The sequence below is a fragment of the Dama dama genome, chromosome 13 (assembly GCF_033118175.1).
Source record: "Dama dama isolate Ldn47 chromosome 13, ASM3311817v1, whole genome shotgun sequence".
Lineage (NCBI taxonomy): Eukaryota > Metazoa > Chordata > Mammalia > Artiodactyla > Cervidae > Dama > Dama dama.
In genome coordinates this window covers 43,307,682-43,322,814 of record NC_083693.1, presented here as the reverse complement: position 1 = coordinate 43,322,814, position 15,133 = coordinate 43,307,682, and the positions used below count along the sequence as shown (strand labels likewise).

At 47.8% G+C, this 15,133-nt stretch overlaps 2 protein-coding genes across 3 annotated transcripts; both read left to right on the top strand.

Annotated features, from left to right (window-relative positions):
* The first annotated feature begins 1,452 nt into the window (after window positions 1-1,452).
* Window positions 1,453-3,525, top strand: LOC133067956 (mast cell protease 1A-like). The gene is made up of 5 exons (XM_061159043.1): window positions 1,453-1,543; window positions 1,748-1,892; window positions 2,359-2,494; window positions 2,676-2,933; window positions 3,253-3,525. Exons 1-5 carry the CDS (start codon window positions 1,489-1,491, stop codon window positions 3,412-3,414), a joined length of 756 nt encoding a protein of 251 aa, XP_061015026.1. The 5' UTR covers window positions 1,453-1,488; the 3' UTR covers window positions 3,415-3,525.
* A 1,994-nt stretch (window positions 3,526-5,519) lies between these two features.
* On the top strand, window positions 5,520-8,877 carry LOC133067955 (granzyme H-like). 2 transcript variants are annotated; one of them, XM_061159041.1, is made up of 5 exons: window positions 5,520-5,935; window positions 6,957-7,117; window positions 7,646-7,781; window positions 7,984-8,241; window positions 8,623-8,877. In XM_061159041.1, the coding sequence occupies exons 1-5, from the start codon at window positions 5,882-5,884 to the stop codon at window positions 8,764-8,766; spliced, it is 753 nt and encodes a 250-aa protein (XP_061015024.1). In that variant the 5' UTR covers window positions 5,520-5,881; the 3' UTR covers window positions 8,767-8,877. The 2 variants fall into 2 exon arrangements, with proteins under 2 accessions (XP_061015024.1, XP_061015025.1); XM_061159042.1 differs by having other exon boundaries at window positions 5,521-5,935; window positions 7,646-7,712.
* Window positions 8,878-15,133: the final 6,256 nt, after the last annotated feature.

The window sequence follows — 15,133 nt, the reverse complement described above, 5'->3', positions numbered from 1 at the left end:
TTGATCAGAAACCACTCATCCCTTGTGTGAACCCCCTACTTATCCCATGTGGACACTGAATCTCCGCCTCACATGTTACCTGATCCAGGATGTCCAATGCAGGGTATAGGGTGAGACGTGTGTCCACACAGGAGAGAGGCCAGGTGTGGACACATTCTCACCCCATGTGGGCTTGGCTTGGACACCGTGCCCTGGTTAACTGTGCTCCCTTGCCAGAATCCATATTAGCAGTGGGCTTTGTTTCTTAATCAAAGGTTTCATTGCTTTAGAAGAGACTTGAGATCAAGGTGTTTAGGCCCCATGATGTTTTCAATTATATGACTCTCTCCACCTTTTCCATTATTGGGACATGACCAGGATAATTTGGTTAGCAAATTGTATGGGGACATCAGAAGGCCACTCTCTGGGTAGTGGTTGGGGGAATTCTGCTTTGCCTCCCTGGCGTCCATTCTCACTTCACGTGGAACTTCCATCCCACAGGCTCTTCTTCCTTGACTACAAGACCCCTGCTGGGAGATGAAATCTAGGGCCCTTCCTTTTTAATCTGCTGGGAGCTCTTGATTGCCTCAAACAGAGGGATATGGTAGAATAGATGCCATGGGATATCAAAATTTAGGTAATTAAAAGAGCCCAGCTCGTGCCTGGCTTATTTCTAGGCAGATGCTTATTTGGGAGAAAGCCAACAACATGTCGTGTGTGAGGGCGACTGACAATCCCAGAAACAGAGGTGACTTGAGGTGCCTCGTGGAGAGAAACCAACACGCCCAGTGAAGAGCCAGCACCATCCACTGGGCAAGTGTGAGCGAGACATCAAGTAATTCAGCATCCAGGCTTCAAACCTCCCTGATACCAAGAGGAGCAGAGGAGTGCTATCCACACTGTATCCTGAGCAAAATACAGGTTCATGGGTGAAACAATGTTGCTTTTGTTAAAAAAAAAAAAAAAAAAAACTCAGTCTTTAACAATTGGAATAATCTCTCTTCAGCCTCACTCTCACACACCATCCTGTATATCCTATAGCATGATTCTCACCATCCTTGTTTGACCCTGACGATTTTGTCTCCTCCACCAGAAGTGAGAGATCTTATCTCCAAATTTCTCATACAAAGAGGCCTCAGTACACAATCACCCTGGTAATGAAAGAGAACGACAGAAATGAAGACATTCTATGTCATGAATCTCTCATCATGGGACCCAGAATGCTGGGGCTCAAAGATCTGGTATTTGTTGATACAACGTCTCACTACTTCTACTTGTAGTGATTTTCTTGTTTCCTGCTGAGTGATGGCTCTAAGCCAAGAGCTGACGGGCGCTTCTGTAGTGACCACAGAGTACACACTCCACTCAGACCCCAGGACCTAATCAGACAGAGGTGTAAGATTTCAGAGAAATCTCAACTGAGAAAAGCCACAACATGGGGAGGAGACACTGGTTAAAAGACCAGAGGGAAGTAGCAGCCGCTCAGATCTGGGCAGCTTTCCTGCAGAGATGGTCCTGCTCCTGCTCCTGGCGGCCCTTCTTCTGTCCCCCACTGAGGAGGCAGGTAAGTAACGGTCCCACCCTCAGAGGCCCAGTCCCTCCCCACATGGACAGACCTGCTCAGATGCTACACTCATGCACATCCTCGTTCTGGCCCATCTTCAGCAACTTTTCGAACTCAGGTCAAAGACGAACAAATATGGACCCATCTCCCCTCCCCAGCCTTGGCTCCGTGAGCACAGTGGGTAGGCTGGTGTCTTTCTTTCAGGGAAAATCATCGGGGGCCATGAGGCCAAGCCTCACTCCCGTCCCTACATGGCATATCTTCAAATACACACTGCAGAGAACATGTTCTGTGGGGGTTTCCTCGTGCGTGAGGACTTCGTGCTGACAGCAGCTCACTGCCTGGGAAGGTGAGGAGCCGTGTCCGGGTCCCCATCCCTCTGTTGAGCCCTCCCAGGGAACCCTCTTCTCAGGGGCTGCAGACCTAGGCCACCAGGTGAGGTAAGAAGCTCTTTGGAGGACAGGTGAGCTTTGGCAAGAGAGGGACAGGTCAATGCCACTGACGCATGGAGAGAGGGTCTGATCCAACATAATATGGAAGGAAGCCAGTGTTGCACCCTGGAGCCCAGAGTGCACATGTGAAAAATTCACGTTTTCCTAGACACAGACAAACTTGTGAGGACTGCACACCCTCCGTGGACCCAGGAACTACTACCCTGCCCAGGCTGAAGGAAGCAGACAGCACAGAGATGCTCAGTTCCAGGGCCCATCGCCTAGAATTCTCCCCTCCCTAAGTCCCACCCTGTCCCAAGCATTCCTTCAGGTTCCTGGCCTATGTCTCCTGTGACTCCCTTTCCCTCTCTGCTCTCTGTGCAGCTCAATCAACGTCACCCTGGGGGCACATAACATCAAAAAGCAGGAGAGGACCCAGCAGGTCATTGCAATGAGAAGAGCCATCCCATACCCATGCTATAATGACAAGACTTTGACCAATGACATCATGTTACTACAGGTGGGACACTGACCCCAGGACACTTCCTTCCTGGGTTCTGCATCCCCCATGACCTCATTCCAGACCCTCCTCCTGTTTGACCCCTTCTGTGGTCCCAGGGCTGTGAAGAAGGCAAGCCCACGACCGTCCTGCAGTCTCTGTGGGCCATCAGTAGGTAAGAATGCCTTTCCTCTGCTTTCAGCTGAAAAGGAAAGCGAAAGTGACCACCGCTGTGAGCCCCATCAGTCTACCCAGGGACTGGGATACGGTGAATCCAGGGATGCTATGCAGTGTGGCTGGCTGGGGGCATCTTGGCTTGGATATGTCCCACCCAAATAACCTACAGGAGGTAGAGCTTGAAGTCCAAAGGGCCAAGAAATGTGCCTCTCGCTACAAATATTACAGAACCAACACCCAGATATGTGCAGGGGACCCAGGAGAGAGGAAGAGTTCCTTTAAGGTGAGATCCCCAGTACTATCCATGCAAAGCCTCGGTCTTTGGGTCCGGGGCTGTGGGAACGAGCTCTGTCCTCTGTCCCCAGCCTGTCCTCCTGTCCTGTCTCTGTCTGCTGTCCCTGGGGGATGGACATTGCCTCAAAGTCCCACATGGGCAGGGGCTTCCTGTGGGAGGAGGCGGATTGTCAGGGCCAGATTGAACCCTCAGGAACAACAAGACCCTTATATCAGCCAGGGCCCCTAACAGAGACCACCCACCCCAGGGTGGTAGGGAGAACAGACCTGAAGAAGGTGAGCTCAGTCCTTGCCCTCTCTGCCCACAGGGTGACTCCGGGGGCCCGCTCGTGTGTAACGGTGTGGCCCAGGGCATTGTGTCCTATGGAAAAGAGGATGGGTCACCTCCAGGGATCTTCACGAGAATCTCAAGCTTTCTGCCTTGGATCCAAAAAACAATGAAACAGTACGAACTTCAGGGACCAGACTGAGGTTTCTCCAAGGACTGATCTGTCCATCTTCCCTGGGATGGAGGCACTGGGCAAAGTGGTTTGAAGCTAGGCTGCCTGAAACTTAATAAACTTCCATCTCTTGAGCAGAAATCATGGATTCCTCCTTTACTTACCTAAACACATTCATTCAGCACCTGCCATGTCTGACCTGTTTATAGTTCTGATCTGTTACTGGCTTCCGCCTCCAAGACACCACCCTGTTCCAACTCTGGAATTAAAACTCCTGCTGCACTGATAGCCAGCTCCCTCCAGCCACATGTCCCCAGGGCCAGCTCCCCTCCAGGCTGCCCGTGAGCTCCATCAGAGAAGGAAACCCCTCTCAGGAACACACGACCCTTTTGACAACCCTCGTGTCTCATCCATATGCCTTCTTCCTCGTCCACACCTACTCCCCTCCCCCCATCCCAGTGCCCTGGGGGAAAACAAGAGGATCCAGATTTGGAAGGAGGCCACATGAGGTTGAGGGTTGAGGCAGGGGGCACTTGTCCACCCTAACAGAAATGGGGGATTTACAAAGGTGTAGCTCACCCCATGCAGTGTTCCCTCCCTGTGTCAGAGAGGCAGAGCTCAGAAGCCTGAGAAAGTTTCAGCAGGCCCTCAGTATTCCTAGGCCCAGCTTGAGTGCCTCTCACAGCCCTGCCTTGGAGTCCTGGGCCCAGGGCTCTGTACAGCCTCTGGTGTCCTGAGGGCATATCCTCCTTCAGCCCCAAGTGACCTTCAGGGAGCTCTTCCACCTTGGGCTGAGCCAGCGGCTCCCCACCTTCATCATTCCCACGTGTGTTTGTGTATAAATATATTTATCTCCAAAGGAAACTCACTATAAAGAAAATCATTGGTTTCAAGATATCTGAAAGTTTCAAAGAGTATCTATAACCTATAGTTATTGGGTACATTTCTTCCTGTTTTTTTTTTTTTTTATCAATTGCTGAAGTTTTGATACAAGGTTCATAAAAGCAATCTCAGTTTTAAGACATGCAGCTTAGAGAGGGCTTAAGGGAAGTGGTTTGCTGAACATTTGAATGCAGAGTGGGCTTCAACTATTGCACAATGGGTTCTGGGTAGAAAGTAACACATATTCATCAAAAGATATTCCTCATAAATGGAACATATTCAACATGGTATGTGCAAGTGTGCTAAGTTACTTCAGTTGTGTACGATTCTTTGTGACCCTATGGACTGTCACCCTCCAGGCTCCTCTGCCCATTCATCACAGAAAGACAACTAAATACAGAACATACGAGTAGGAAAAGTAAATGAAGCGCAGTTCCACCATTCCCAGGTCATCAGCATTAATGCTTAAGCATATTTCCTTCCACTGTTTTTCTATTTATTCATAAGATGCTCTTGCTTCAACTCACATGGGATTGGGTTGTTTAGAGCGCCTCATGCCATCCTTTTCATTTCTTTCTTCTTTCCTCATACTGGTGAGAGTGTTTGGGTCATCTGCACATGTTTAGGATGGCCTGGCCCAGAGACATCTGAGACGTGCCTCTCTGGACTCTGGACAGGGAATACTTAGTGGGGAGTAAGTATTAGATGACTGGCATCTCTTTCCCCTTCACCACTCACCAGTCACCAGCATTTCTGGAGAGGAAGCCCCTCCTGACTCACAAACACCCTGATTCAGGTGGGACAGCCTCTATCTCACATTGAGGGGTGCTGGATACCTCAGCACAACCCAATCATGTCCCTCATTGCCAAAGGACCCAGTGATGGTTTTTTTCTGGTTCAGTGAATATCAAGTTCAGGACTTCTGTTCAAAATTTTGGGATAAGAAAGGCTCTCTTTTTTACAGAATACTTATATTTAAACAGGAGATTCTAAATTCTCCAAAAATGTGAGGCTAGAACCCTGGCAAAATAGGAAATGGGGTTGATGTTTGGGGCACTTGGATGAGTCCAGGTCTCTCTGCTCCTAAAGCGAGCCCAGTCTCTGCCTCACACTCGGCCCCAAGTAGAGCCCCACACCACAGTCCTCACCCACGTGATCTCTACTCACAGATTTCAGGTCTCCTCCGGCCCCCTGAGCTTCTCAAGTACAGGAGCCATGTCTCTGTTATCTCTGCAGCTCACCTATTGGGTAATTCTTCATGCTTTCTCCAGAATCAAAGAAGACCCAAGAGGGGAGAAATGAAGACACTCTTGCTTCAGTCACTGAGGGCCTCTGGAGACCCAGCTCCTCCCCTGGCTGCACCCCAGCCTCCACTTTCTTGTTGTTCCTCTTGCTTTGTGACTCAGCAGTGGGAGTGCAAGTGTGGTGACTGTCATTCTCACCTATCCCACAGCAGAGAACATGGGCACAAATGGCGTGCTCACACCCGGCTGTGGGGGAGCACAGCTCGGGGAGGTCTGTGGGGGCCCTGAGCCTCCCCTCCTTCCTTCCTCTGTGCTTTGAGTCTGGAAGGAAGAAACCCCAGCAGCTGTGATCTGGGCACACCTTCTGGAAGATGCAGCCACTCCTGCTCCTGATGGCCTTTCTTCTGCCTCCTGGGCTGGGACAGGTGAGTGACCATCCCCATTCCTGACAGGCTAGCCCATCTCACTAAACCTCCCACAGTCCTGGCCCTTCTGCTCAGCTCCAATCTCTGAACCAGCTCCCATCCCAACCAAGACTACACATTAGATGCTGCATAGACACTCAGCAAGGATGAACGGTAGGAAGCAAGCTTTCACTAAAAGCTTTGTAGCGCTCAGCCTCTCTCTCACCACCGGTAAAGTAGGATGTGCATTTGGTGGAGGATGTGAAGCTACAAAACACAAGTAAGAAAATTCCTCACTCCAGCCACGAAAGGACAACTCAGACTAACCATCCATAGTACGGGGTTGTCAGTGGACCCAGCTTAAGAACCAGAGAAACTTGTCCATTTCCCCCAACCTTCACTCCTGCCCAGGAGAGGAGCCCAGGGTGTGATTGGTCAGAAATGGCTAGATGACAGCACCCAAAGCTCTCTGGGTGTCATTACTCTTCCCCAGGCCACAAGCAGTTCATTTTCTGCCCCACTGTCTTTGGCAGGGTCCTCCCCCATCCCTGTGCTCTTAAATCCCACCAGTATTATCCCCACCAAACCTCAGCCAAAAGCTAATTGGAGGCCATTCATGTATGCAGTCAACAGATGTTTAGTGAGATCCTGGGATGCATTATGCCCTAAGACATGAGGATTTTAGAAAACCCAACTCCATAATCCCATAGGTGGATTATTAGAAAATGGCACCAATCAGGATGTTAGCAGAGGCTCAGAGGAGTCCAGGAGACTCCATGAGCATGAGGGCTCATCAGGGGTCCCATCCATGATCTTCTGGGCTCCACCCTCTGGAAGGCAGTTTTAGGCCCCTCCATATGTTTGTGGGAATTAGGGCATGGAGAACAATACTGAGGTTTGGGGTTCAGAAAAGTTTTACCCACTGCAGTGAGACCCTGGGGGACTCTCCCCTAGTGTCTGTTGGACACCGTGACCCACCTTGACTGCCACCTTCCCGAACCTCCCTTCTAACCATAGCCTCTCCCATCTCCCCATCTTTCAGCCTTTTCTTTCAGAGGAGATCATTGGGGGCCACGAGGCCAAGCCCCACTCCCGCCCCTACATGGCTTTCATTCAGTTTCTGGGTGAGAAGAGTTGGAAGAGGTGTGGCGGTGTCCTCATACAAAAGGACTTTGTTCTGACGGCTGCTCACTGCAGAGGGAGGTGAGGGGCAGTAGCCAGCTTACCCTTCCTGACACCTGGACAGGGACCCGTCCTCTCCCCAGGAGCTGAGCCCAGGGGTACCCCTCCTTTACCCCAGGATCCTGGAAATCAGGACCACAAGAGCTCATCAAACAAGCCATCTTATGAGCAGGACTAGGGTGATGAAAGGCTGAGAAATAGGACAGGTAAGTTTTGAGTTCAGTGGGTCGGAGGTGAGAACAAGAGACAGGGTTGAGAAGGGCTGACCCACAATGGCCAAATAAAGCATCAGAGAAGGACGAGGGTGTGCATGAGAGCCAAACCCAAGCTCAGAGCCACTTCACAATATCGCTGAGAAAGCTCCCGGGAGCCCTGCCCTCATGTCACCGAGAAGCACAGGGCCCAGAGTCACTCAGCCCCAGGACCGTCTGTCACCTCAATTCCCCCTCAGCGGCTGCCCTGCCCTGGTGTCAGCTGCCTGTCACAGCTCCTGGGCTGTATCTCCTGTGACCCCATGATCCTCACACCCCTGCTCTTCCCTCCGTGCAGCTCCATGAGTGTCACCCTGGGGGCCCACAACATCAAACAGCAGGAGAGGACCCAGCAGGTCATCCAGGTGAGGACAGCCATCCGCCACCCAGACTATAATCCTAAGAACTTCTCCAATGACATCATGTTACTGCAGGCAAGGAAAACGCCCCACTGGCCCTGCCCTCCTGAGATCAGATCATTGCCCTCCCAGGATCTCCTGCCCCTTTTCGCCTTCCCATCCTGGCCGCCTAACCAGTCTCAGGGGGAGAGGTGAGAGATGGGGTCCATGCAGCCTCATCATGGCATCCAGGCCAGAGGAACACTGGCTGAGCCAGACTCCTGTCTCTTCCCACCAGCTGGAGAGGAAGGCCAAGCAGACGTCAGCTGTGAAGCCCCTTAGTCTGCCCAGGGCCAAGGCCCGGGTGAGGCCAGGACAGATGTGCAGTCTGGCCGGCTGGGGCCAGGTGGCCCTGGGCGCTCCAGCCACCTCCCTGCAGGAGGCAGAGCTGATGGTGCAAGAGGACCGGGTGTGCGAAACCCTCTACCCCAGCCACTACAGCCGGGCCAGCCAGATTTGTGTCGGGGACCCAAGGAAGGCGAAGACCGGCTTCAAGGTCAGTTTTCCCGCATCTAAGCACACAGACCCGGGAGGTATGCGTAGGGCAGAGGCCGTATCTTCATCCTCAGCTGAGAGCTTTGGCAGCCTGGTCCTTGGATCCAATGTTTTGCTTTTTTCCCGAGTGGGTCAGGAAGCATCAGTCATCCCACAGCTGTCTTATCACCAGAGTTTCCAGGAGAAAATTGACAGAAAGGTAGACTTGAGTCCAGCTGCTAAGAACAGTCAAAGTCAGGCTGGAGCCCCAGGACCGGGAGGTGACCAGGCCTCCCTGGGCCTGGGTTTTCCCCACAGCCCCTGACTGAGACCACCCAGCCTGGGCGGCAGGGAAGACAGAACCCCAAGGAGGCCTGCTCAGCCCTTATCTCTCTGCCCACAGGGTGACTCCGGTGGACCCCTCGTGTGTAAAAAAGTGGTCCATGGTACTTTCTCCTATGGAACGATGAATGGGAGACCTCCAGGAGTCTTCACCCAGGTCTCACACTTCCTGCCCTGGATAAAGAGAACAATGAAGCACCTTTAACAGCAGCTTGAGACTGACCTTTGTCTGCACTGACCATTGTCCTGGGGAAGCAGCAAGAATCCCACATGGATTGGCAGTGGGATCACAGGGCCACAATAAATGGGATCTCTAAAGCGATGGGGACTGAATTCCTATTTATTCATGGCACCACCTCAGTACATAACCACGCTGCTCCAAGACACCCTCTGCTGTCAGTTCTGGGTTTTACTTCCTCCTTCCTCCCTCGCCCTCTGCTGCTAAGTCACTAAGTCGTGTACAATCTTTGCGACCCCATAACTGTGGCCTGTCAGGCTCCTCTGTCCACGGAATTTTCCAGGCACAAACACTGGAGTGGGTTGCCATTTCTGTCTCCAGGGGATCTTCCCAACCCAGGGATCGAATCTGCGTCTCTTGCGTCTCCTGTTTGGCAGGCGAATTCTTTCCCACTAAGCCACCCTCGCCCTCGCGCCTCCTCACGTCCCACGCTGTCTGTACAGAATCTCATTGATTCCTCAACTACGTCTCTTTGGTGCTTACCCTTCCCCCAAGGATGAATCCTAAGGGCAATTCAAACTCTCCCCCAAAATGGTCCTCTCTGGGTGTTAGAAAGTTCTTACCTTCTCTAAGCCAAACACTGTCACCAACCCCTCAACAATTTAGCAAAGCACAGGTCAGAGGAGGAGAATAACTCCAGGGACCCAGCAGGTCGGGGGCCATCCACGGGCACTCGGGTTCCTGTTTCCAGGGCGTCTCTCTCTCCTGTGAGGGCAGGCTGCTCCCACACCAGGACTGCCTAGAGCTCAGGAGGCTGAGATGTTCCCATGACGGCCTTCAGCCTCACTCAGGCCCCATCTCCACACCCTGCCCCAGGCCCAACACGAGACGCAGTCAACCTTGCTCCCTGCCTGCCATCCCACACCAGCCCCTGTTCTCTGCCCGAGCGCCCCAGCCACCGGCTCCTTTCCCTTCCAGCTCACCTGGCTTTGAGTCACCCTTCCTCTCATCTCCCTAACAGAATTCTCCTCCTCACGTGTCCGTGCCATACCTAACCTCCCAACCAGTACCTTCTGCTTATCAGAGGAGCCAGGACCCACCTCCCACCTGGGATGGGCCACCTCAGGCCCTGGGTCCAGCCCAACATCCCCCAGGGGCTCAACCAACACCAAGGCCTGTTGAGGTACTGCGGCCTCAGCCCTCTCAGCCTGGCTGGCTTTGGGCCTCTGCCTCCCCCTGCTGGCAACCGGGTTATGGCAGCCTTGTGAGCCACAGGGATCCAGGGCCACTGGGTGGAGAAGTACCGCATTGCCATCCATCAGTAGAGCAAATATTGATCTTCCTCTTGTGCCAGAACATAACAAGCTCTGTCTCTGCCATCAGGAAATGCTTAGTGGTGAGAAATTTCCTTGAAATTTCCGTGGTGCCTGTCCTTCCACAAGGAAGTTCAGTTTGGCAGAGATAGACCTGTATTTGGAATCTGGACAAAATCTTGTCTTGAAAATAATTACTTTCTCTGTATTTTAGATAGACTGTACATTCAAGTTTCACATGCATAATCTTGTTTTATTCCAGAAGGGCAATGTGAAATTGGAAGAGGCTTGGAGACCCACAGGTCCTGGGGTTTCCAGTTTGTGCTCCATGGACTCCATGTCTGGAGGGGAGGGAGGGAAGAGACCCCTGGAACTGCCTCTTTTGTTATCTTACATGTGGAAGCATGAACCTCAGTTTGCAAATCTACAAGATGCCACATTTAAACAGGAAGACAGTTCATTGTGACCCAGATGTCTTGAATCCTTTAAATAGCACCGCCAGTGAATTGAGGATGATAGAACACATCAAATTCATAGTAACTGGGCAAACACTGAATTGAGTGAGATCAACATTGAGAAGAGAAGAAACTTCACAACAACAAAAAGAAACACAACAAAGAGAAGGAACTTCACTAAAAATAACAAATCACATGAATATGAGAAGTAAAATCCAGCATATCGAAAACTAAGGTGAAAAACAAATAAACACTTATTTTTCACACAAGACCATCCCTACATCCACCTGCCAAGTCTTCCCTGGAGCTCACAGTACCAGCATGGGCACAGGTGAGCAAAGAGCTGAACGTATGCACGAAGGTGAACCAGAAAAGGGTAAGGAGTGCATGAGCCAGGGGACAACTTCAGGTCCCCTCAGTAAATGATGACACTCTTCGGAGATGTCTTCACACAAAAGGAATGTAGAGAGCCCAGAAAGCCAGTCATGAAGAGCTCCACAGAAGCCCAGAGAGTAAGGCAGAGTGGCCAGGGATATCCACCACCCCAGGCAAGGATATGAGCCCTTGAAAGACAGTGCCAGACGAGTTAGTCTTCCCCCTTACACCTGATGGAATCATTTAACATAATATGAGATATATTAGGAAGAAAAACGATTACCTTTCAATGCTGTAGTGTCATGATCATGGGACTGCTTGAGGCTATATATTTCCTAAAAATGATTTCCAAATATTTTTACATTATTTCTTTTTTGATCTAGTGATTTTTATTTCTAGGACTTTAACCTACATAAGATCTAAAATGTGTGTGTGTGCGTATTTATAGAGGGGTTACTCACATAAATGTTCATCACACCATTATTTAATAATAGACCTCAAATTAGAATCAGTATTAAAGTCCGCAAGAGGGAGATGGTAAGATACAGCATGCTTGCATTATATATTATGCAGTCGTTATTTTCTACATTATCCACTACTCTGGAAAACCAGGCTAAGAAAACAAAAGAACAAAAACCAGGCAGAGAAAACAAAAGAAAGTAAACTAGGCTGAGAATATTAATAGGGAAATCATTTAAATAACTGAATAAACATTTGGGGAAAAGTAAAAGTTCACTAATTAATTAATGCAAATTTAAATATTAATAATCTTTACTTATATGATTGGAAAGGATTGACACAAACGATACAAGTGAGATTTAGAATAGACACAGAAAATGTAGTTTAATACCTTGTACGCAAATATCCTTTAAAAAAGAAAAGAAGAATCTGATGTAGCCATCAACTGTACCAGGAAAAGTGCAGAAGGTAATGCCCAAAAAAGTTACACAGGTCAAATCTTAAGAAATACTAATTAACCCAGAATTAAATGGGGATTTGCTTTTTAAAATTTTTCATCCCTTTGAACGCAGTGGAAATTTTAAAGTCATGATATAGAATTATAATTGACCACATGAAAGAATGGTCACTAGATTTAAGTCAAAAGCAGATTAAGAGCCGTACATACTACAGTCAATTTTTGCTTATACAATTTTCCTTGTAGGCTTTTTTCCTTCCTACACAACCATTTATTTAATTTTTCTATAACATTTATGTATGATTTAGATAACTTAAGTGTCTTTTTAAAAATATGAATGAGATTCTAAAATGATCTTCACTAACAGTTTCTTTAATGAGGAAAATGTTTGTTGAATGAATTATAGGATTCAAAACTGAACATATTGTAACCACACCTATCAAAAATAAACATGTAAAAAACCTGGATGGTGGTTTCAGAATCTATAATTCTGAGGTGGGGCCCAGGAACCTGGATTTTGAAAAGCTCAGACAGTTTGGGGAGGCGTGGACTACAGGGCCTGCCCTGTCGCACCAGAGCCCTTCATTCCACTACAGAAACCTCTGGGTCACTCTTGCCCTGGCTGCTCTCAGCGGGATGGTCGGTGGGTAGGGAGTGGGGGGTCACCCGCAGGGGTTGATGACTTGGGAAGCAGCCCCGCACAGACGCAGGGACCACTCCTGCCTGGGCCCCAGGTTAATTACTCAAGCAAGATGATATGTCAAGTCATATAGAATATTTAATTGGTTACTGTGATACCATAGAAATACCAAGAATTATAAAAGTAAAAAAAAAAGCTGCTAAGTCATTTAAAAAAAAAAAAAAAAACCTGGATAAAAATAGATCTGCTAACAGTAGTCAGTTAAATGGTGCAATTAAGGCTGGCATTTTTCTTCTTTCTCCTTTTAATTTATTCACTAGTTTAAAATGTATCGTTCATAAAATAATTGTATTTTAAAAATTCTATGTTAGAAAAGGCAGGGTTAAGTAAGCTGGCAGATGTGTTAGTTAAGATAACTGACCCCTCTAACAGGTCACTTTTAGCACATCATGGCTGGCACAATAGAATTCTCTCTCTGCTCAGTGACCGTCCCGAATGAACACTCCCAGTGAGCAGTGCCCAAGTTCACTCTCAAGTGTCCTGGTCTGGGCAATAAATTACATGGTCAGCCCAAAGTTAAGGGATCCAGACTCGGTCCCCTAAAGACGCTTTCAAGCTCCCCACATTCATCTGTGCCAAACCCTGGAAAGGGAAGACACTAGATGGTCAAGCGTGGGAGCTGCTCCAGCTCTGCATGGGGCTCACGGCATTTCATTCACCCCCCGTTTGCGGTGACAGTGACCGAGGCACAGCTGCACTCACGGAGATGAACGGTACAGGTCACCTGCGTCCCCGGAACACAGGGACACACGGTCTGGTTTTGCTAAACTGCCAGGTCTTCTCTACCACAGCACTTACTACGGTATGCTGTTTAGAAGGATCATGGCCCTCCATTTTTTCTGCTTATTTTTATAGAAAAGTCAGATTTAATTAGATAAATTTTCATTTATTTGTTTTTGCTTTTAGATTTTTATGTCTTTTTAATGAAGTGCCGTTGATTTACATTATTTGTTGTAGGTGTATAGCATAATGATTCAGTATTTTGCAGATTATACTCCATGTGAAGTTATACAAGATAATGGCTATAACTTCCACTGCTGTACAATATAACCTTGTTGCATATCTATTTTGTATACAGTGGTTTGTGGCTCTTAGTCACATACCCCTACATGCCTCTCCCCTTCCCTCTCTCATTTGGTAACCACTAGTTTGATTTTCATATCTGTGAGTCTGTTTCAACTTTGCATATACATGTACTTGGAATATTTTTTAGATTCCTCATATAAGTGATATATAGAATTTTTCTTCTAAATTATTTCACTAATCTTCATATTCTCTAGGTTCATCCACATTGCTGCAAATGGTGGAATTGCATTCTTTTTATGGCCAAGTAATATTCCATATAGGTATACCACATTTTCTTTATCCATTCATTTGTTAATCAGCACTTGGGTTTCTTCCAAATATTGGCTATTGTAAGTTGTGCAGGGGTACATGTCCCTTTTCGATTAGTATTTTGTTTTTTCTGGATATATACCCAAGATTAGAATTGTTGGGTCATATGGAAGTTCTGTTTTTATCTTGGTGAGGAACTTTCATACTGCTTTCCGTAGCGGTTGTACCAGCTTACATCCCCACTTACAGTGGAGGAGGGTTCGCTTCTCTCCATGTCCACTCCAGCATTTGTTATTTGTGTACTTTTCTATGAGAGCCATTTCTGCAGGTATGAGGTGACATGTTATTGCTGTTTTGATTTGCATTTCTGTCATAATTAGTGATGTTGAGTATCTTTTCATGTGACAATTATTCATTTGTATGTCATCTTTGGGGAAAAAAAATGTCTAGTCAGGTCTTCTGCCCATTTCTTGATTTGGTTAGTGGTTTTTTCGCTATGAGTTGTTTGTATATTTTGGATACTAATCCCATGTCAATTATATCACTGGCAAATATTTTCTTCTATTTCATAGGTTGCCTTTTCTTTTGTTTAGTTTGTTTCATTTGCTATGTAGAAGTTTTTATGTTTAATTAGGTCCCATTTGTTTATTTTTGCTTATATTTCTTTTGCTTTAGTAGATAAATCCAAAAAAGTATTGTAACAATAGGCAATGTTCTCCCTATGTTTTCTTCTTAGAGCTTTATGGTTTCAGTTCTTCCATTTGGGTCTGTAAACCATTTTGAGTTTATTTCTATATATGATATGAGGAAGTATCTCATCTTGCTTTTTTTTTTTTTTTACATGTAGCTGTCCAATTTTCCCAGCAACACTTGTTGAAAAGGTTGTCTTTCTCCATTGCAGAGTCTTGCCTCTCTTGTGGTAGATTAATGGACCATAGGTGCATGGGCTCTATGTCCTTCATTGATCTGTATGTCTGTTTTTATACCAGTAGCATGCTTCCCAGGTGGTGCAGTGGTAAAGAACCCACTTGCTAATTCAGGAGATGCAGGAGACCTGTGTTTGATCCCTGGGTCGGGAAGATTCCCCGGAGGAGGAAATGGCAACCTGCATCGTATTCTTGCCTGGGAAATCCCATGGACAGAGGAGCCTGGCAGCCTACCATCCATAGAGTCACAAAGAATCGGACACGACTGAGTATGCAACACCATGCTATTTGGATTACTGTAGTTTTGTAGAGCAGTCTGAAGTCAGGGAGGATGGTAACTCCCAACTTTGCTATTTTTTCCTCAAGATTGACCT